Source organism: Canis aureus, chromosome 15, assembly GCF_053574225.1.
Source record: "Canis aureus isolate CA01 chromosome 15, VMU_Caureus_v.1.0, whole genome shotgun sequence".
Classification (NCBI taxonomy): Eukaryota; Metazoa; Chordata; class Mammalia; order Carnivora; family Canidae; genus Canis; species Canis aureus.
In genome coordinates this window covers 4,675,485-4,698,585 of record NC_135625.1, presented here as the reverse complement: position 1 = coordinate 4,698,585, position 23,101 = coordinate 4,675,485, and the positions used below count along the sequence as shown (strand labels likewise).

The 23,101-nt window shown below is 39.1% G+C and overlaps 2 protein-coding genes across 13 annotated transcripts in view; one reads left to right on the top strand and one right to left on the bottom strand.

Annotated features, from left to right (window-relative positions):
• ANGPT2 (angiopoietin 2) overlaps positions 1 to 5,393 on the top strand; it is a 51,907-nt gene extending 46,514 nt beyond the window's left edge. Inside the window, exons 6-7 of the mRNA XM_077848544.1 lie at positions 2,058 to 2,188; positions 5,255 to 5,393. Coding sequence (XP_077704670.1) covers positions 2,058 to 2,069 — 12 coding nt within the window. The 3' untranslated portion in view covers positions 2,070 to 2,188; positions 5,255 to 5,393. The remainder of the gene's footprint in view (positions 1 to 2,057; positions 2,189 to 5,254) is intronic.
• Positions 1 to 23,101, bottom strand: part of MCPH1 (microcephalin 1) — a 230,922-nt gene that overhangs the window by 117,557 nt on the left and 90,264 nt on the right. For all 12 annotated transcript variants that reach the window (XR_013352566.1, XM_077848535.1, XM_077848536.1 and 9 more), the window contains one exon: positions 8,266 to 8,343. Coding sequence is in view for 11 of the 12 variants with exons in the window: in XM_077848535.1 (XP_077704661.1) it covers positions 8,266 to 8,343 (78 nt within the window). In the remaining variant the exon portion in view is untranslated. The remainder of the gene's footprint in view (positions 1 to 8,265; positions 8,344 to 23,101) is intronic.

Below are 23,101 nucleotides of genomic sequence, written 5' to 3'. Positions count from 1 at the left end.
CACTGTTTGTAGCCATGGAGTTGAGTTTTTTCCCCAAAAGAAATGTTCCCCAAATGCTGGAAAACCAAAAAATAAATGTCAAAGGGAAAGGATAAATGCATCGACAGAATTTTTTTTTTTTTTTTTTTTTTTTTACTAAAACTAAAAACTATTTGATACTATATTAAACCTTAAAGACTGGTGGCAGCTCTATACAAATGTTCAGATTTCATTATTCAATGCTGGCATTGTTTCTTTCACTCCACTCCTCTATAAAGTCAACTGATAACCAACGTAAAGCAATTTCAAGGATGTGGTTATTCTTAAGAACCAAATTTAAAAGAAACCCACTATAAACCAGGGGGCCATATAATAGAAGGATCTAAAAATGATACAGCCCTTCTCAGAAACACAAAGAAAAGATGGCGTTCTCTCTGATTCTGCTCGCCTTCATGGAGGTTTAATGAGTCCCATGAGAACTGACATTGTTGTAAAGGAGAGAAGAGGCTGGAAAGGGGGAAGGACAAGTAGAGTGGTTTATCTGGATGCTATCTATGATTAACGAGAAGGGCCTGGAAAGAAACCAAAGCGTTTCAAAATCCCAAAGATGAGTAGAATGAATATAAATGTTTTGCAGCAGGTAATGAGAGACTGTGCTAGGGGCCAGGGTCGTTTTTGAAACGTTGAGAACACTGAAATTCAGAAATTTATGATGCCTTATGATGGGGGTTCTAGAGCTACAATACTAAAAACAATCTTAAATCTATGTCAGTAACGCTAAAGTAGCTTTAGAACCAAAAATTTATGGAACTCCTCTTGGCATGCTCTGTACTCCCATCTTTTCAGAACCATTCTCTCAATAAACAAACATTCCTGGTAAGTGTCTACCAGGGTAGAACCATAACACAGGAGTTAGGAGTGTGGTAGAGCTAGAATTTGCACCGGATTCATCTATCTCAAATCTCAACAATTTGATATATAAAAACAGGAGGAATGCCTGCCTCTCAAGGCTGGTGCATGCGCTCCACGAACACATCCATGAAAGTGCCTGGCACAGTCTGGTTAGAGACAGTCCCCAGCGAACCTTCCCTCTCTTCCCTACCCTCTGTTCCAATACGGATGCCTGGAATTTATATAATCATTTCAAGGAAGTGGTCAGCAAGAGAAGAGTATCATTTTGGGGACCTGAGGTAAAATTCTCCCTCAGACGTTGCAGGGTTTTGTTTTATAGGATCCCCAGGTCACGAAGACTCAACCAGCTGGGCTCGCCCACTACCATCCTCCATTGCCAACACGGTAACATCACATCCTACACAGCCACACACGGGCGTGTGAAAAACCCTCCTCTGGGCTGTACTGTGCCAATCTGCCAATGGGCCTTCTTGAAGCAGTGTTAACACACTTTCTCTTTCCCTTCTACCTCTCTCCTTGGCACCCAGATCACTGATGCAAGCCAGATTTTGGCAATCTTCTAAAAGTACGGGCTATTATCTGGTGTCTAACTTAACATTACGTTTATTCCTTTCTCAATATCCAGCAAGTTTATTACAATACCATATAGAAATGAGGATGTATTTTCTATACAGTTCTATAGATTTCTATTCCAAATTCAATGATCCTTCTGTGCCTACAAGGCTTCCCATCCCTACCACTCCACTGAAAATAATGATGCCTGAAGTTGTCTCATCTTCTCAGGGCTCTCATTTCTGTATGGATGATGCCGGGAGACCTGGAAAGAGGACGCTTTCACATTGTATTTTCCCCTCTTCTGTTTATCTGAAAACAGCAGGGAAATAAATGAAAGGGCCCTGAAGCCCCTGCTAATGCTTGTGTAAGTGAGATGAGCTGAAGATTTCACGAAAACATTCCTCATTGCCTAAGGATTTGATGATAAGTTGGTTCCTGTTTATACCAGTACAAAAATATTTTGTCGGGAGTGTGCATTAGTACACCAACCAGTACAGAACGCGTATCTGCAGAATGGAATTCTTCATTATAAAAAATTTTCCACTACGGTAAATCAACAGCCCAAGCCAATTACGTTCTTTTCTTTTCTTTTTTTCTTTGCATGCTTGCAGGATTCACCTTAAAGGACTTACAGGGACGGCCGGCAAAATAAGCAGCATAAGCCAACCAGGAAATGATTTTAGCACAAAGGATGCAGACAACGACAAATGTATTTGCAAATGTTCACAAATGCTCACAGGAGGTGGGATGACTTTTCTCTCTTCCTATTTGTTTTGGCAAGGAAGAATTTCATAGAGTGAAAGGTTGGCCATTTGGACTTGAACTTGTGATTGGTGACAATGTCCACATTTCATAAATAGACTTACTAGATGTAGGGAGATTTGTTTTTCACTTTTTCAGACTGTTGAGTCTTAAGAATGTGATGTTGAGCTAGAATTGTCAGCAGGCCAACTGTGTCTCTTCAGGACCTCACTCTGGCACAGAGAGAAACATCTGATAGCCAGCAAGCTCTCTTGAGCTTATGCACGTTGAGTAGCAGATGTCAGAGCCATGCTTTAATTTCATTTTACTTTATTAAAAAGGTTAAAATTCAAAACAGCGACTGAAACAGTGACCTAGATTCATTAACACAAAAGTGTTTCTAATTAATAACTCACTGTTCAAAACACGGAATTTGCCGTTCTCTTTCTTTAGAGATTCATTTATACACAGCAAATACTTACAAACACAGAGATACTAATTAACCTGATTTTTTTAAGTGTGCCAAGTTAAAACAGTTGTCCAATTTAAATTAATGTGTTTATTCTCATGCTCTCCTTGCTCCCTACCTTTCATATCAGACTGCTTTAAAAAATAAAAATGGAAACCACACCCAGAAGCAAGAGACTATTTTAACAGTCACTTAAAATGGCCAGATTAGTATCCAGCAACATTTAAGAGCTCAAGGACAGGAACCAACTGCTAGAAAATCCACCCTTCTAATTTCTAAAAGTTTAAGAATTGAATGGCCAGAACTAGTTAATTGTGACTGAGACAAGAAAAAAAGCTTGACAAATGCTATCAAGCGAGTTCTTAAAAATACTGAAAGACTTAAACCAGCAACGAAAATTCTGCCGACAGGACAAACTGAATGTGAAGGCAAACAGGAAGTTAGCAGGGTTCAATTTGTAAAGGCCATAAATTCTATTACCAAAAATTCATTCATTACTCACCCAGGAAAGACAAAGGTAAGAGCTGTTGTCAATTTATTTGACAAATATAAGGTAACTACATAAACAAGATCTAAGCTTATCATGTGTTTGCATTCCAGTTAAGAATCATTTACGGTCAAGAGAAAGGATTTTTATTTATTCATTTATTTATTCATGAGACACAGAGAGAGAGCTAGAGACACAGACAGAGGGAGAAGAGGCTCCCTGTCGGGAGCCCAATGTGGGGACTCGATCCCAGGACCCCGGGGTCACCACCTGAGCCAAAGGCAGACGCTCAGCCACTGAGCCACCCAGGTGCCCACAGAAAGGATTTACTTATGAGAATAGTTTGAAACTCAGTAATTTTCATGTCTTTAAAATAACACTGAAAGAATTAGAATCCATTACAAAAAAATCAGTCCTATGGCTTTTCAGATAATTTATTTATAGGTATCCACATAATCTATCTTGGCAACACAGGGTTTCTATCAGCCATAGTTTTTCAATGATTATTTCAGTGAGAGAAACCTGTTATATTGATTGTGGAAAAGCTGCTATCTCCCTCATTCTACCATAATCATCCTTTTTGAAGTCAACAATAAGGGGAAAAGGGGTGGGCTGGGGGGACCAAATGTACCAAATCCTTTTTTCCCATCTGCCATTCCCACACTGAGCCCAGCTGTCCACTCGACAGGGCGGTGGTTTTCAGACCACCCATATGTCATGAACTACTCAAGAGAGTAGGAGAAATGCATTAATAACCAAGGAAACAATATATTTATTTACTCAAATCAAGATTTAGGGCTGAGAGTAGAAGTGGGAAAGAAACTGGGGAGAAAAACACAGCCCAAGAGAGAAGTGGAGCCGTCCTGACCATAAGGAAATCAGGTTCCAACCCGTGGTCTGGGCCCAGGGTAACCAGCCTGACGATCAGATCAGCTATATTTTTGCACGGACAGCAAATTCTATAGTTACGTCAGCCAACAGGCTCCAGAACAGAACGGATCTATAAATCCGTAATATCCCTGAATATTTTGAAGGATTCTAAATAACATGCACAAATGTCCTATCAAGTGAACATTAATGTGAATCAGCTCAAGTCATGAATTGTAACTGGATGAAATAATTGGTCACAGTCCAATATGTAAATATAATAAATATAATCACTACATTAAAATATTTTTTTGTTTAAAGAAATAAAACTACACAGATATAACTGAAGCTGTCCTGTCAATACCTGCCCCTGGGGTGACCAGTGAATTCAGGCTTATTCACATTAGTTATTTATTTCACTAGGTATGCAGATATTAGTAACAGTTGTTTTTTCCCCCATATTCTAAAATCTTACATAAATGGCATCATACTGCATGTGTACTTGCAACACAATGTTTCTAAAATTTATTTAGACTATGTAGATCTAGATCATTCCTTTTCCCTGAAAACCAGGGCTTGGGGCCCACTCCTGTTTCTAGGGAAGAGCATTAAAACCCCAAGTGTGGCCATTTAGGTGTAGCTGTGGGACCCACGCCCTGCCCCTGCTGCTGCACCAGGCAGCTCCCTCACTTTACCGAGCAAACCACAATAGGTTTAAATCTCCTTTTTGTCTCTAGGACTTAAAGATGATTTTCTTTCATCTAGCTCCCCTGAGTAGTTAAAATTTGGAGTCATTAAAAAAAAAAAAAATGTCTGGTAGGAGGAGGGAAGCTGAATAGTCTGGCCCACTAAGTTGTTGGAATCCACTGAGAGTCATCCAACAATTCTTCAGTGTTATGACTTATCCGTGCCTTCCATCGTACTCTGGTGGTCACCACATCGGGACCAGGGAAGACGTGCCATGCACGTCTATGGGTGATGGTCTTTCCACACTCACGCGGGGAAGGGAGCAAAGCAGCCCGTAAGAACCTCTGCCATGTGGAGCTAGGATTTAACTTGGGTAAGGCTGGAAACCTTACTGCTCATCTGTCAGTGCGGCACACTCTTTATGCACGAATATTTGCATGAGTCCACTTAAAATGCACGGAATGCGACTGGAGGATTAGTCAAGTGTTTCTAAGGCCATGCTGAGATGGAGTTAGGGTTACCAAGTTCCTAATTCCTTCTGCGTCTTACTTTCACAGGCTGGTGGTTTGATGCATGCGGCCCCTCCAACTTGAACGGAATGTACTACCCGCAGAGGCAGAACACAAATAAGTTCAACGGCATTAAGTGGTACTACTGGAAAGGCTCAGGCTACTCGCTCAAGGGCACAACCATGATGATCCGACCGGCGGACTTCTAGGTGCCTGCACACACCGGAGGAGCAGCGGACTGTGCTGGGTGCCAAGACCTCAGCCCGAAGCTCGAAAAGCCCAGGCTGCGTCAGTGTCTCTTCCACCTCAAACAGGTGGCGTGTGCGCGGGTGCACCGGGATCCACGCGCTCCAGCTGAGAGCCCCGCAGACCTCCTCACTCAGGCCTGCACCACGCAGGCCCCAAGCGCAGCCCTGGTATTGTGACCCAGCAGAACGCCTATGGCAAGATAAACCTAAGCCTGCGAATTTAAGACTGACAATTTACAGACTCTGATGTCACAACCAAGAATGTTGTGTCGAGTTCATCCGTAAATAACTGGAAAACAGAACACTTAGGCTATACAGTAGAGATAACCTTGGAGCTACATTTTTCTCAGTCCTGTTTATGGATTGTGTAAATATCCATATGTCCTGAATTCAGCATCACTATCATAACTGAAAGGAAGAAAAAAAAAAAACACTAAGCCATAAAAATATATTATGTATTCAGGGATTTTCTGGGAAGTGCTTATTTGCAGTTTAATATTTGGAGAAGGAAAAAACATAGTTAATGCATTTTCACTCCTCCTCTTAGGTGCTTTAAACTTTCATCCTGAAATCAGCATATTTACGAATGTGTTGACAGCGTAGATTTAAGTGAATGCTCAAATATGTATTCCAAGTTTAAATGGTGAAAACTTCCAGGATCTCTGAAATTATAGAAATGTGTGTTCTTTCAGTTTATATGGAGATTGTACTATTTTTTTTTCTGCCTGGCTGTTAAATATAAAGGTATTTTTAGTAATTAAATATAACTTATTAGATAATTACATTTAACCTTTACGATAATATTTACGATTTTGTGATTTGATTGTGCTAATAACAAGGAAAGATCTGTTTTTTAATGATGAAGAAAATTATACATTTAATTCTATAACAAAGAGACTTTACCATCTTTTCCTCACTATTCTATTACAAAGGTCTTTTATTTTTTCTTCTAGTAAGATATATTTTAGGGAAGTAAGCTATAGTTTAGTTTGTGGTTGAAAAACAACCTTCTATTTAAAGCACACACAACCTATACTTCTCAGACTAGATTTACCCCTAAAGGTATTTTTTTTTTAAGTGTCCATCAGCAAATTAAAAAAAAAAAAAAGAAAAGAAAAAGAAACGCATTTTGGAGTGCAAAACCAAAATCTGATGCTTATAGTAGATTCAAATCTTTACAGAAAATCTTGAGAGTATGGATTTAAGCTCAGGGCTGCAAAACTTTAAACCCCTAGAGTTTTAACTCCATTTGAAGTTTTCATAGTACAATTAATACTAACATACATTGTGTAAAACTTTATAATTTGCAAGTAATTTCTCACATATTTGCCTTGGAGTCAGCTGCTGCTAGGAAGCTGAGGGCCAAATTTGAAACCAGCATTTACCTCATGTCTGTCTTCACTTTATACTGTTCTACCACTATGTTTTTCTCGTTATTTCCATTTTTCTTGTGTAATTTACTTTACCACTATACACCCTCGCCCCAACTTCATTTGAGAACGCTTACGTTTGCTGCATGTTTCAAGTCATTTTATGGACTCCGGAAGAGTCAGGCACACCACTTTCTCCACCACTTGGCTGTACTTCCTCAATGAATGTGTTAAGTAAAGAACCTCCCCATCTTTTAATGGGTCTCTCTTTTTACAGTTAAGCATAGTGTATAAATTCAACAGAGGTAGCACAGCTTGGTGTCAAGTTTAAACATTATCTGGTAATAAGATAGCTCCACTGCAAAAGAAACCTTGTTTCTGTGATGTCTCAATGACCACACAGCAAACACTGAGATAGAGAAATGATATGATAGGACAAACTGGCAACAACATACTTGATACCATGTGCCCACACAGACAGGTAAAATGCATTTCAAAGACAAGCCTCACGTGTTACATAGAATTACATGTACTCTCTGATGACAGAGAGTAGGGGAGATTTGCGTCTTTGCACTCCAATTCCTTACATGATATATCAAACAGAGTCTTGCCAACAGGAATGTTTTCTCTCCTTAAGAAAATCTTTATAAAGTGTAGAGAAAATCAAACCAATAATCTTAAATATGAAAACAAAAGCAACCTCACAATCTAGATAACTCAGTAATAAAGGGCAGTGTCCTACACATAATGAAACAGCAGATAACATCAGCCCCCATCACAGATAAAAATCACCACTTCACTTTCAGGTATTGATCTTCCAAAAGAATAAATTGTATCACATACCAGTTAACTTTTTTGAAAATGAAAGCCAACATCTACACGATCCTGCTTCCAAGTAAGCCTGAAATTACCTATTTAATTATCAATCTTTAAAAGAAATTGGAACCTCCACTAAGCATTTGAAATATTTAAAATTTAAAATTCAGCAAAGTTGAAGTTGATTTTGGAAGCTGATTTTGGAAAAAGTATCAGAACATAAGGACTGTATCATGTTGCTAGCAGGCCATGACTTTTATACCTATCAATTCTATCTTTATGAGCAGTAACAGCTTTATTTCTTAAAGCAGCAAACAAGATATCATACCACCTCCTCAAGAATCTAGTCCTTTTTCATTTTTTGTTTTTCTCAAGGACTTTCATAATTAAAATTCTTTAAGATTTCATTCTGCAGAATTATTTTTTTTGCAGAATATTCTCACATTCCCACATTTTCTCTCACAAATAGATTGAAAAAGTATTATGAAAGATCTATAAAATGTGTTTTTAACTGTGAGCATACTTGGTTTTGACTTAATAAAAATTTGAGTCTGTATCTATGCAAATAATAATTTCCTGAAAATTCCAAGTTGTATTTACCATAATAAAATAACATCTGACTTACAGGAGCTGCAGGGAAGTAGTTAGAAAGTTCAAACGGTTCCTCGGAAATCCAGTGACCCATTTCCAAAGACCACAGTACCTACAAGTGACACAATAAAAAGAACATTTATTATAGATTCATTAGGCTCTCAGTGGATAATAAACCACTTTGAAGAGATGGCCAAAACAAAACATATGCAGTGACTATGCACTCCATAGATCTGAAGCAGATGTGTCTTAAATACCAAGTACCATAGAGTCGTCATGTTGAATCAATCTTATGAATCATAAATGCTTCTTTAAGAAAAAAAAGTTTCGCAATGATGAGAAATCTGGGTTATTATCTTAGTGAGGCCAACTACTAAACACCACCCCAATAATAAACATATGAAATACTTTTTTAAGAATTCCAAGTTTCCAATTTAAGGAATAATTATTGACAATCCTCAGTAAATATTCCAGGATTTTATTAATTTAAAAAAAACACATTTATTAGGAGAAGATAGATCATAAGTTTAAATTCAAAAAGCAGCCCTTCTGGCATGTGACTTTGTTTCTAACATGGACAAATATTTTCAGAAGTTCTCCTAAAGCATTTGAAAATCCTTCCCTGACTTTGGAAGGATAAAATATTTCATAAACAAGCTTTCAGTATTTTTATTTATTATTGTTATTTGAACCCACATATTTTAAATGATCAAAATGATGTTTTTGTTTTTAATTCAACAATGTTCAAGATTCTACAGTCCTCTCCACTTGATGACCGAACTCCCTGAAAATCTGTTTCTATTTCCATGCACCAATAGAATTATACAACAAAAATAATCAAACTGAATTACATATCCCATATTTATTTTTCATCTGCAATTTCATTTCTTACATTCGGTGAATCCACTCTCTTTTCTAGAGCAGCTATATAAAACAAGTTCATTCTGCTGAATTAAGGGGATGAAGAAAGGAGTTTTCCTGTTTGGTAGTTTCTAAGATTCAGACCCATCTATGGGAGCTTGGTCTTAAATATTTCCTTTTTTATATAATGAAGCTAATACTTATCCAACGTGAGTGAGTGAGCCGTACTTCATTTCTAAGAAAAATGAGCATACCAGTGGAATAAAGACAGTAACAAGACACAGAATCTGAATGACAATTTCTAGCACCAGTCTGGATCTTACTTTAAAACTGATGCATTTATTCACTCAACACTGTTTTCTTCATTTCACTATCCACTCATCTGTGAACAACGTGTTGAGAGCCTCCTGTGAATAAGAACCCATGCTAGGTCCTAGAAACACAAACGCAATCCCAGAGGAGTTCACCCTCTGGCAGGAGGGCATGAAGACAAACCACAAATGGTGATTTCCCAAAACAGTTCTGTGGGAACCTATAGAAGAAGGAAACTAACTCAGTCTAGGAGAATCAAGGAAGGGTCCACAGATGAGGTGACATTTTAAGCAGAGTCTTAAAGGATGAGTAAGAGTTCATCAGGCAACGACAGAGAAAATGGGGAGGGGAGAAGACATTCCAGCACAGAGAATGCCATAAGCCAAGGCAGGGTTAAAGTGGGCTTTTTTTTGTTGTTGTTTTGTTTTGTTTTGTTTTTGGCTAAGGGTGCTTTGGAAGAAGAAGTAAGAAATTCGGGTTGGTTAGATTCCTAAGTAAGGTATAACAATATACCGTTTCTATCCCTGTGTGCGCAAGGGCATTAGCACATGGCAAAAGAAATGCTGGTTGACAGAATCAGAAGACAATCCAGAAAAGACGAGAGAAAGAGCTCTGAGGGTGCTGGGCCCCGGGTGACAGAATGGGAATGGAGTATAATGCAGGGCAATGTGTCTTCACTATAGAGAGAAGAAGCAATGCGGTGTGTTCCCAAAGACCCTATTCTTTCTTCACTTAGATCTGGTGTATAAGTGAGCATTTTGTCAGTTAAGTCTGTTTTTGCTTTCCCCTGATTTTACTGTCTAACCAATATAGATAGACATATACATATATATGCACGCACACACACACACACAATACACACATATATATCTTCATAAGGTCAATGAAAGAGGGTATGAAAATAAATAGTACACTGAAATCATGTTTCTTCAGAGGTGGTTAAATCATTTAAGTAACACAAGGTTTATCTTACGGAGACACACTAACAACACACGTGTGGTTCCTTACAAGTCTGTGATTAGCCCAGGAAGTAAAATGTAAAACGTTTCAAAATCATGTTCATTTCAGACATGAGGCAATGTGAAAGAATTAGAAAGTGAGAAACATAATGTACCAGGGAGAGAATCCAAGGAGCCAGTCTTAAAACTGCGTGTGGCATTTGAGTTCCAATGTAGTCCACATTAAAATGTCAAGAGAGCCTCCTGGAGAAAATTTATGCTCTCTGAGCTTGTCCCTTTCTAAATGTTATAAAAATAAAACCATAAGGCATCTAGAGTAGAATTTTGCTAAGTGAATTAATAAAGTGAATTTATGTAGGCATCCCAAGAATTAATACTGGACAGAGATAATAGAAAACATTAATTCGACTGTAACAAAATCATCAAATCAGAAATAGAGTGTAAGCTTTCTGCTTTAGTTCTTTCATTAGCCAAAGTTATCTTTAGTAGTGTTACATATTGAGAAAATCTAACTCTGCAAGATCACAGTTAAGGCCCTAAGTGAACTAAAAGGTTAACCCATCATACTTCCCATCGTATATGTGATAGAATAAAAATAACTAAGATGCTAAATAAAGTTAGAAATTAGGTTGCATAAATACAGAGGATCAAATTCCACGTTTATAGCCCTTAGCATGAGGGCTGAGTTAGTTCAGCATTCACTGAGAATGAATATAATATTTTTGACATTTTAAAACTGTCATTCATAAAACGTGAACCCTGTTGATGAATCTAAATAGAAACTGCTTGTCTTATTATTAGATTAACAGCTACTGACGAGACAAATTTCCACAATGTAGGCGTGACCAAGCAGTTAATTCCATACCAGGCAAAACACAAATGGTCTTATTTCGTTTTATATACATCTAATCATTCTATTTGAATAATGTGAGTCAGTGGAGCTATGGTGAACCAAAGCCAGAAAATGTCATCGGTACTGAAGGCAAGTCAATAATAGCATCATTTACAAGGAAGACAAGGAAGCTGACTTATGGTTAACATATAGCAAGATGAGCACACCTTTATCTTCACCTTCTCCCAGACTCAACCAAAGGGATGGAATTAAAAGGAATGAGAAGAGTCTACAGGAGATAAAACAGGATGATATTTTGGAAGTTGCAGAGCAGATGAATGAATTATAAAGGACTTAGAAGAGCAAAGGAAGTTCAAATTTAATGTCTAGAGAAAGAGGTCCATAGGAAGCATCCAATTCCCTCCACAGATTCTCTAAAAGGCAAACAAATTGGTGGTCCTGAATACCTCTGAAAATGGGGTACAGAACAGGGTAAAAAGGATATATCCCCTACCTCCTCATTCACCCTCCTCTAAAATATAAGACAAAACTAAAGTCAGCCTGTTCTGAGAGCAGTGGTGGAAAGCGCCAGGGAAAACCTCACCAGCCCTCCCCCTGGGACACCAGATATTCTTTTCCAGGGACACAGATGAGCCCCAGGGGGAAAAAGACATGCAAATACTAAAGCTTGTATCTCAAACACCTCAATTCACACCAAATTATCTATACACCACTCAGGCAGGCAGAGTTTCAATCAGCTTTTCAGTGCCTCCTTATAGAACATGACTTTATACCCATTTGATAAAAGCCTCTAGCTTGAAAACATAGACCAAACCAAACAAGAATGGAATTCCTGGGATCCCAGTGGTGGAAAGTCCCTGGCTGACAGCAGCTCTGTAGACCTAGAGAGAACCAGTCTCAAGGGGAAGAGAATAAATGGGCTCACGGGTGGTGTCTCCAAGAAAAAAATATATGGGATGGGAAGATAATCTGATGTAGAGACAGATTTGAGAGAAGAGTTATAATAATAATAGAAGTTTTTGTGATTGGTTGCTGATAGGTGCGTAGGAAACTAAGCAATCAAAATAACTGTCGACAATTAGCTCAGGAAAACCAAAAAGCACAAATTATCAGAGATGAATCATAGTACATTACACGGCTCAGTTCAAATAGCATCCACATACTCAGTTCCTGTGTGAATGTGTGTTTATACGCATCGATAAAATGTTTAAAAATGTAACATATTGAGTAGACTGCCGAGAAGAGTGGGGAGTAACCAAAGGCAGCCATAGTGTCATATTTTGATCCTCCATCAAAGGAATTCTATAGATAATGTCTCAAAGTGAATTTAAAAAAATAAAAAGGCAAGAAAAACATTTCATTCAGAAATATGGAGGTAAAATATCAGACGGCTACTTCAGGAGTAACACTCCAGGCTGGGAAACAACAGGGCAGGCGGTGCCATTTTTTTTATTATAAAGCCTAGCAAATTATACTTGATCTTTAAAAACACTCTGTTTTGGATAATTTTAGTCTTACTAGATGAGACTTTTCATTTAATCATCACCCAGATTTCTGTATTCTGTGATTACCCCACGAAACTTTGCTCTTCTATTTCAAAAGGGCTTTGCAACTTGAACCAGTTTGCTGATATCTATGAGGACATCTTGCTGAGCCTGTAATTGGAACTGAGCTGAATCTATAGATCAAAATGGGGGAGAACCAAAGAGAAAAACAAATACCATCTGATTTCACTTACATGTGGAATCTAAAAAACAAAACAAACAAACAAAACAGGAACAGGCTCCTAGAGAGAGTGAGAGAGCGAGCAATCCAGTGGCTGCCAGAGGGGAGGAGAGGAAAGGGATGGGCAACATAGAAGGGGAATAAAAGGTACAAATATCTGGTTATAAAATAAATAGGACCCTGGATGCAATACACAGCACAGGGAATATAGTTACTACCTGACAGCTTTGTATGGTGGCAGAGAGTAGCTAGATTTATCGTGCTGATCACTCCCTCATACATGTAAAGGTTGAATCACTTCATTTGTCCTCCTGAAACTAATATAACATTGTATGTCAACTATACTTCAAGGAAAAAAAAATGTTGAAGGGGGGGTCTGACTACTTAAAACAGATCCATTTTCCCAAATTCATGAACATAGTATCTCTCTCTGTGCTTGGGTCTTTGATTTCTTTCATAGAGTTTTATAGTTTTCAGCAGGCAGATCTTACAAATATTTTTGTCAGGATTTAAATATTTTAATTTCTGTGGATGCTAATATAAACTGCATTTTTAAGGAAAAAAATCAGAATTCCAGTTGTTTATTGCTAGTACACAGAAATACAACTGAATTTTGTATATTGACCTTCGTACCCTGTAACCTTGCTGAACTCACTAGCTGTGGGAGCTTTTTTGTAGATTTGTTGATAGTCTCTGTGTAGACAGTTATGTCTTATGCGAATAAACAGTTTTATTTACTCCAATCTGTGTGCCTATTTTTTGTTTAGTTCCCTTAATGGACTAAGACTCCCAATACAATGCCAAAGAGAAATAGTGACAGCGCTGCAATTGCTGGAACTCCTTCGTGAGGCAGATTAATTTGATTTATTACAAACAAAAACAAAATCAAAACAAAACAGGACAGCACAAACCCAAAGTGTTTCTGGGCGTAAATGGATTTACCTATGGAAAGCACAATGTTTCTTTGTTTTGCTTTATTTTTAAATTTAAAAATTTTATATTGTTATCTAGGACTGGCACTGGCTACTGGTCCTGGTGCTTTTATGAACTGCTTCATTCTCCTTCTCCAAGGAATAATCAGAAAATTCAGACTGGTCGGTATAGCTCAAGATCAGTGAATGTCACTTTATAAACCAAAACCAATCAAATTAATTTCTCTTAACATTCACCTTAACTTCCTTCTTTGTGGGAAACAACAATATTCTTTGAATACAAAAGACTTCACATTGTTCAACATATCTGCTGATCAAAACCTAATCTGAAGGTCAGAAACTTATGCCTCAAGTTTAAACTGTGGGAATTTAGTTAATTTCAAATAGTTCAAAAGTATACTTGTTTCTCTAACCGTCATCATTGTTGTCATCATTACTGACACTTGATGAGAGGTTGTCATCATTACTCTCACTCCTATCACCCATCCTTGACCCCACCAACTGCTAGAAAACTTAGCTGCAAGAGTTCACGGAGGTATAAAAACATACATTCAGCATTTGCAAATTTCTTCTTTCTTATAGAAGAGGAACAAAAACTGTAATCACTAAATGTTTTTGCTATTTTAAGGTACCAAGAAAACAATACAAATCAAATTACAAATATTTTTCTCATCAGATTTTATAGATTCTTTGCCTCAGGTATAAGAGTAATTAATTTGCTCAAACACCACCACCTTAAGAGAATTTGCTGCTCCGTACACTGTTATGACTTTTCCCACCAAGAGAACAATATTTATGTTTTCTCCATAACTACACACTGTAGTAAACTGATTAACACCACAGAATCCAGGCAACTTGGTTAAACTAACCTCGGCCTCTCTGCATCCCTGCAACAAGAGGTATGTTTAACCTGTCTCATGAAAACGTTATACATCATTATAAATTATAAAAGTACCACATAGCTAATGAAATAGTTGTGGCAATGAAGCTATTTCTAGGTTACACTTCAGGATTAAAAAGTTGGGGTTGGGGGCGCCCGGATGGCTCAGCGGTTGAGCATCTGCCTTTGGCTCAGGGCGTGATCCCAGCATTCTGGGATCCTGTCCCACATTGCGCTCCCCGCAGGGAGCCTGCTTCTCCCTCTGCCTGTGTCTCTGCCTCTCTCTGTGTGTGTCTCTCATAGATAAATAAATAAAATCTTTAAAAAAAAAAAAAGTTGGGGCTATCGATAGTATGATTTGTTAATAACAAAAGAATAGGGTATCGGGTGCTTATGTCCTGACCACTTTGGAGCCAGAAAACAGAGGAGGTCTGGTCTTCTGCAAAGACCAACTTGAACTGGCAGGGTTTCAAGGCAATAATATTGGTTCCAAAATAAGCCATTCCTCTGTATTTCCAACACATCTCAGAACATCAGGAAATGCTTTATGTTATTCCGTAAAGTTATTTTAAAATACAAACCCATTCCATAGATGTAATGCCTCCGTCAATGAGGCAATTTTCCATATGTGATTTTTAAAAATTGAGTTGAAATTCTCATAATGCACAAGTAACTATGTTAAAGTGTACAGGTTAGTGGCATTTGGTATATTCACCATGTGTGCAACTACCACTTCTCGCTCCTTTCAAAACACCTTGCTTATTCCAGGAGTATACCCCGTACCCTCTAGGTAACCACCCCCGCCCCTTGCCACACTCTACCCCTGGCAGTGACTAACCAGCAGGTGGTCTCGGCGGACTTGCCTAGGCCATATATGCAACAGGACAAGAATCAGACAACATGTGGCCTTTGTGTTGGGTTCGTTTCACTCAGCATAATGTTTTCAAGGTCCATTCAAGTTAGGATTTGAATGAAGACCAGTGATAAGTGTCAAAAATGCTTGTTTAATAACAGTAGCTGATACTTATTGAGTGCTTATGGAGCACTTTATTTAGATGACCCTTTAATCGTCTTACAAATAAGTACAAGTACGGAAACTGAGTCTTGGACAGTAGAACTGCCTTACTGGTCACACAGCCAGTGAGTGGCAAAGTTATACCATTGAAACTCGTTGTCTTGTCCATCAACCTTTCAAACACACGTAGCATGTGACGTGCAGCCATGGAATAATGATACCCACGTTTCAGGTAGTAGAAGATAAAAATATCCTCTAGGCTATCTCTGCTTCCAGAGACAGATGCCAGAAAGGATTTGGCCTACAAATTGAGGAAAGGCTGAATCAAATTAGAAACTCACTTGCTTTCAAGCAAGGTGAATAAGCAACTTACTGCAAGTATTCAGGTCTCTGCACCCACAGAGGAGTCTTGCACTGACAAGGTCAGGGAGCCTAAGGCCGTGCCTCTCCTTCCATCTCCTGTGTGACTTGCATCCTCCGGAAGCAGCCCCATCTCCCCCTTCAAATACAGTTGGTTCCTCTCTAGAACCTTCCAATGCAGCACATGGTCCTAGGGCCAGCAACTCACACATCACCTAGGAACTGGTAGCCTGTGAAGGAGCTTAGGACAGAGACCTACTGGACCTCAATCTGCATTTAATAAGATCCCCAGGGGACTCAAGTGTGATTAAGTGTTTAAAAAGCACTGTTCTGGCTGTCTCAAAAAAAAAAAAAAAAAAAAAAGTGGCAAGAAACCAAAACCTTAATACAACCTATTTAACCAAGAGAGATAAGATAAGCAATAAAGTACTAAAAATAAGTAGTTAAGAAGTCTTTTTCCTTTTTAAGAGATATCAACTGACAAGACGAAATACCAGATAGTAAGAGGAAAAGGATGCCGTGCATTGATATATGCTCGAATAGTCTTACTAAAAATTTGAGTTACATATATACGGGCATTTACGTGATATTTGTGCTGCTTGTGTCTTACCTCATCTTGTCCACCCAGAAAAAAATGAAAATGGATTATTCGTGGATCTTAGAGCTTAACGGCCCACTATTAGCCACTTTTTACATATAGCTAAGCAAAGACCAGGGTGACCCAGCATTTCACCAGCACACTGACATGTGGAGTCCGAACATCTTTATAAATAACACAAGCTCGTATTTTTCTTATCAAAATGAAAACAAAGAAATAAATATAACACATTCCAATGTAACTAAAACAAACATCAGACATATCACTTCACTGTATGAAAACACAGTGGAAATTATTATTACCACCATAGACAATAAGCCAAATATTATGGCTACTGTGAGCAATCACTGATTCTTACTCTTTCTGTGAATTTGAGGCATAAGGATTTTTTTTTTCCTTAGATGAGCATCAGGCCATCTTATTTTCAATGAGTTTTAACACAAAAATCGTGAACTATGTGGATATCTTCATGATATATGAGGCACATTGTTTTTATACGACACTTTTAGCTCATCAGAGGCAAAAACAAATTCTGAGGTTCTTTAAAGAAATAAGTATGTTTAGTCATCTACCTACCCACTTATTCATTCTACGAGTAAGTACTCTGTTTCAGTTCGATCCCAGGTCCTGGGCCAGGTGAGAAAAGACAGGCATGGTCTCTGCCCTCAAAGTGCTAAATAGCCAAGGGTCTGTTAAAGACATTCTGCTTTTATGTTTGAAACTTCCTGTGCTTTGACCTAGTCCCTTGTGCCAAGGAGGGTATGGCTATCTCTAGGGGGGTTTCGCCACCAAAATATACTGTTTACAAGTTAAAAATTGAAACAAATGTTCTACTACACTAAAGTCATACGTGGCATATCAGAAATACCTGAAAGGTCGAATGGTACAAACTTCCAGCTACAAAATAGTTCATGGAGATGTCATGTACAGCATGGCGGCTATTTGAAAGTTGCTAAATGAGTAGATCTTAAAAGCTCTCATCACAAGAAAAAAATTTTTTATGACTGTGTATGGTGATCAATGTGAGGTAGGCTTACTGGGGTAATCACTTCACATATACAATTAAATCGTTATGTTGTATGACTGAAGCTAACAAAATGTTATATGTCGATTACACCTCAACTTAAAAATTGTGAATGATGTTAAGAATTTGTATATCATTCTTTCTTGTTTTGTTATTAGCTAATAAAATCAAAGTCAAAAAGAATTATATAAAGAGGGGAGGTGCTTGGCTGGCTCTGTCGGTAGAATGTGCAACTCTCTGGATCCCAAGGTTGTGAGTTTAAGCCCCATGTTGTGTATAGAGATTACTTAAAACCAAATCTTAAAAAAAAAAAAAAAAAAAAAAAAAAGAATTACATAAAACAAAATTCGGTGGAGAGGTGTTTTTCTGTGCACTAAAGGACATTCTCCCGTGGTGGTAAAAAAGACTGACTCAAAAAGTAGATCCATCTGTACCTATGGCAAGATGCTATTTCAGTTGACAAAACCACTTATAGTCACATATTTCTCATTCTCCGGCAAAGAAAAGCTCAAAGTGTTTTCTGTAGAGAACATTCCAGGGCAATGAATTTTAGGAGAAATGTATTGTGTGGATCATAAAAAGTGTCAGGTAGCAAAATATACAATGCTGTCGATGATAGTTTTGAAGAATGTCTGACAGTTGTCTAAAATCCGGCATTTCTTACATCAGCTCTCTTCAAAACCATCAGCTATCTTCTTTTCAAGACTATCACGGAAGTCTAATTCACAGAGGTACTTAGGCAGACACAGAGTTCACGTGTGCCGTTCTTTGGCAACCTATTTTAATTTGGGGATAGAGCTTAGACACCTGAAAGGATGGAGGGCAAACAACATCCTCAACATTCCTGGCATATACAAAATGACATGTAAGTGACCAATCGCTGAAGACCATGAAACTTCAAGAAGTGCCAGCAAATCAAATCGTGGTTGTGTGCTTTTGACAAGAATCTCAAGAAAAGATATTTCTGTGTTGTTATTGCACATGAGAACGGTTTCATTGGGCGTCAGAAACACAAGTGACAACTGTGTTGTTGCAGAATGGGAAGTTCTGCAGTGGGAAGTTGCAGAAGTGACATAATAAGATGAACCAGGAACAGCTGGGTGGCTCATTCGGTTGAGCGTCCCTGGAGTCCAGGGATCCAGTCCTGCATTGGGCTCCCTGCCCTGCAGGGAGTCTGCTTCTTTCTCTCCCTGTGCCTCTCCCCCTGCTTATGCACTCTCTCTCTCTCTCTCTCAAGTAAATAAATATTTTTAAAAAAAGAAAAAAAGAAAAAAGAAAAAGAAAGATGCATCTGTAGGTACAGCTGGAATATTTTCTAGAAATAAGCTTTGAATTTGTGACACAACTCCATACTAAGTGGATGTCTTGGAGTCTTCAGTCATAAGGCGACAAGGAGATGATCTCAGGTTTAAAAAAAAAAAAAAAAAACAATTAGGAAGTGGAATCTGATGTACCATTAAACAAAAAAACACTGCAGTTCCTGAAGGCCCAAATTACAAAGGGGCCACAAATATCAAACAAAACCGAGTCTCTTAACTTGCTGATTTTCAGCCTCATGCTTTTAAACTGTTTGACAAATATGACACCTTTTGCTTTAATACGCATTACCTTCGGGCAGCCCCGGTGGCCCAGTGGTTTAGTGCCGCCTTTGGCCCAGGGCCTGATCCTGGAGACCCGGGATCGAGTCCCACATCGGGCTCCCTGCATGGAACGTGTTTCTCCCTCTGCCTGGGTCTCTGCCTCTCTCTGTGTGTGTCTCTCATGAATAAGTAAATAAAATCTTAAAAAAAAAAATACACATTACCTTCATCTGGTTTCTTCTTTCCTGCTAAGCTGATAGGTTCTGCTGCTCCACAGGCACACGCCCAACTCACTGGGATAAAACCACACTGCCGGGCTCCAGGAACATGCTCCTTCAAGTGGCCTTACTACAAAGCTCGAATCGTGTTAGGTTGCCCATCCAGCTGCCTTAACTGTTGTCTATGATTCACGTCACAGCAGGAAGTTTAGAAATAGTCATGTGGTTTCTACTTCCTCAATTATTGTGCAACTTCCTCCCCACGCTTGTTGCTCCTAAGACTCCTGACAGCAACCATCTTTGTCAGATCCAATGGCTGTTTCTCTGCCTTCGCTGTGTTGGTTTTCCAGTGGCATTCCACGTGGTCAAACATAGCCTCCTCTATGGGACAGTCCCCTCTAACTCAGCATCCCACCGTCCTGGTGCTCCCCCTCATCACTGCCTTAACTGCCTTGGTCTCCCTTGCTTGATCCTCCTCTTTCCCGACTTCTAAATGTTGGCCCAGGGCTCAGTGTTCGACTTTGCTTCTCCCTTCACTGTACACTCATCTCCTAGATACCATGGCTCTAAGTTCCATCTATGCACAAATGGTTCCCAAAGGAATATTTATAGTCCTAACCTTTGCTCTGGACACACGTATGTGCGCGCACACACACACACACACACAACTTAATGAGATATGGGTTAGCTCTACATGAATGTCTAATAGGGATCCCACACCCAATATGTATAGATCAGAATTTTTTCTTGTACCCCAAACCTGCAAACATTTTTCTCCCCTGAGGATTCCTTGCCCCAGTAAATGCTACCACTATCTACCCTCAGTTGCTCAGGTAAAAAATTTGGGTAGGAGACATCTTGACTTCTCCATTGACACGTGCCGCATGTTACCAAGTCCTGTGAGATCTTCCTAATAAAGTACAGCAGTCTGATCTCTTCTCTCCACCTATCTGCCACTATGCTAGTCGTGCTCAAGAGCATCCGTTTCCCCCCACCTCTCTCCTGCTCCTCTCTGCGTGGTTTTTCTTCCTCTGTATCATAGTGTGCTGGCGTGTGTCTCTGTCTCTTTTCTGTCTCTCTGTGTGTCTCTCTCTTCTTTCTCTCTCCTTGTAATCTCTGACGCAGATGATCATAACTGTCTTCCTCTGGTCAGTCTGCTTACTCTAACCTTCCTGCAATCCATTCTTTACGCAGAAGCCAGAGAGAGAAAAGCCTGTCACTCTCTAGTTCACACACACCAGCAGCTTCCCGAACTCCTGACCGTGACCTCCAGGTGCTCTGGTCCCTGGCAGCCTCTCCAAATACCTATCCTTTTACTCCTCCTCAAAGCGCCTCAGGGCTTTCGCTTCCATGCAAAGTCTCAGCTTCAAGACCCGTGCACTTGCTTTGCTGTGTCGAATGTATTAACTAGAGTGTCTGGCCCCTTCACAAAATTAAAGAACAAATTATTAAAGATATGAATTCCAAAAATGATGATGGAATCTCAATGGTTTTGTTCAGAGTGACTTCACAGACTTCTCATGCTCCAAGACAGCTCTCCCTTAAACTCCTCTACGAGTCGTCCTTGATGACAATCACGATCCCGTTGACAAATCTTCTCAAATGTTCTCAGGAAGGGCAGCACCAAAGCCCTTCATTTTCCAGGGCAATCACTCTTTTCCTATCTGTCCTCAACCATGATTTCCTACAGAACTAGGAAAGCACAGTGGATCCACTGAGGAATTGCCAGGATGAACCAAAGGGATGGCGGGGAGGATGGAGGATCAGAACAGGACCACCTATGTCCTATGTCCTGGGGTGCCCAGGGCCATTTCTACTGCAGCTTGCCCAAGGTTCTGCAGAGGAAAAGTGTGGGCATTCTTCAGTAACTACCTCACTGAAAAGAGCGACGTACGACAAGCCATACGTGTCTCCACAAGCAGAACCCATTATTTTAATAACAAAAGTTTACAAATTAGGTGTAGTCATCTTTGAGATGACTATTTACAGCCACTGCTTTAGGATAATGCCATTATCAAGACTGTTTCAAAGATACACATTCAAGTCGGACAAGTTATTTTTTCTAGTATCTCCATCACTCAACACAAACAGGGTCCTTCTCTATAGCAAATATGTTCTGTAAGGACCTGATGAGACAGTGTGTATGAAAATATATTTTAAAGTGTAAGTACTTTTTATCAAGGTATAATTATCTGTGGCACAGTAAAAACAATAAAATCTATGTCAATTCAAAGAATCAAACAGGAGACGTCAGTCAGCTTGGTACGATAAGTGTCTAGCGCATGGTTGCAGCCAACAAACGTTTGCTTAGAGAGAACTTAAGACAACAGCTCAAAAACCCTAGTGACAAATGTGGTACACCAAGCACATTTTGCTTAAACATTATTCTTAGAATGTGCTCAGACATTAAGGTTAAAAAAAAGAGAGAGAGAGAAAATGGTTTTCAAGAGGAATCTTTTTTACACAGTCTTGGGAGGATAGCATGATGGACTACAACACCAGAGACAACCCTTGACCTCAGGTCCAGTTCTGCCCCTGGTTATAGTTCTAGGAGAGTAACTCAGCCTTCTTCACTAGCAGACGAGAGGTCCACACTGCAGGAACCACAGGCCTCATTCTAATTCTGACACCTGATTCTATGTTCACACCAATTAAATCAGACTCACCATGTACTGAATCCAGTGTGAGAAAGTCAAAATTGCATCACATCATTTCAAGAAAATTAACTCATCATGACATCATTCTCTGATTTTATGAAACACTTGATTATGAAGTGTTTTTTGTTCTTTTATCAACAGTTAAACTGTCTTGAAATTTGGCTGTAGAACTGACAGGAACTCTGTATCAGGCCTTATTCCTAAGCTGTTCAGAATCCACGTGTTTTGACCTGAATAGAGGCTGAATTAGTCCTCACTGCTCTGTGGTGTCTTTGAGGTGGAGATGGGGCTTTATCATGTAACAGGAGCCAGAAGGAAGAAGCCCGGGTCACTGGCATTCCACTACCTTTCGCTGAACACAAAGCAGAGGAAAGGTAAAGCAGCACTGTAGATAAGTCAGGGGAGAATGGAGGAAACACCAGATAGGTGAAAGTTAGAAGACAGACGCTCTAAGGAATTCAAAGAGCACTATGCTTAAATACAATGCAGCAAAGAAGCTCTTGGTCTATGGGGATCCTTCGGTCAAATCGATTTCTTTATTTTTCTGTGTTATACTTCCTGTCTCCCACAAAGAGGAAACAGGGCAACTCGTGACACGGTTTTCTGTTTCTCTGTATCTGCCAGACAATTTAGTCATGAAGAAGCAAAAACACAAGTTATTCTCTCTGCTGAGAACAGTGGGGTTAACGAGAGTAGGCACTGGTGTAAACACATACACATTGTCAACAGGGTTGTCCAAAAAAAAAAAAAAAAAATTTTTTTTTAAATAAAAATTCAAACTGAATTTTGTTATAAAATCGCCATAATTTTTTTGATATGACTAACTGAGCCACATACAACCATCTAATTTTGAAGAACTGCTAGAAGGCTCCTTTACAAGCAATTTCCAGAGAATA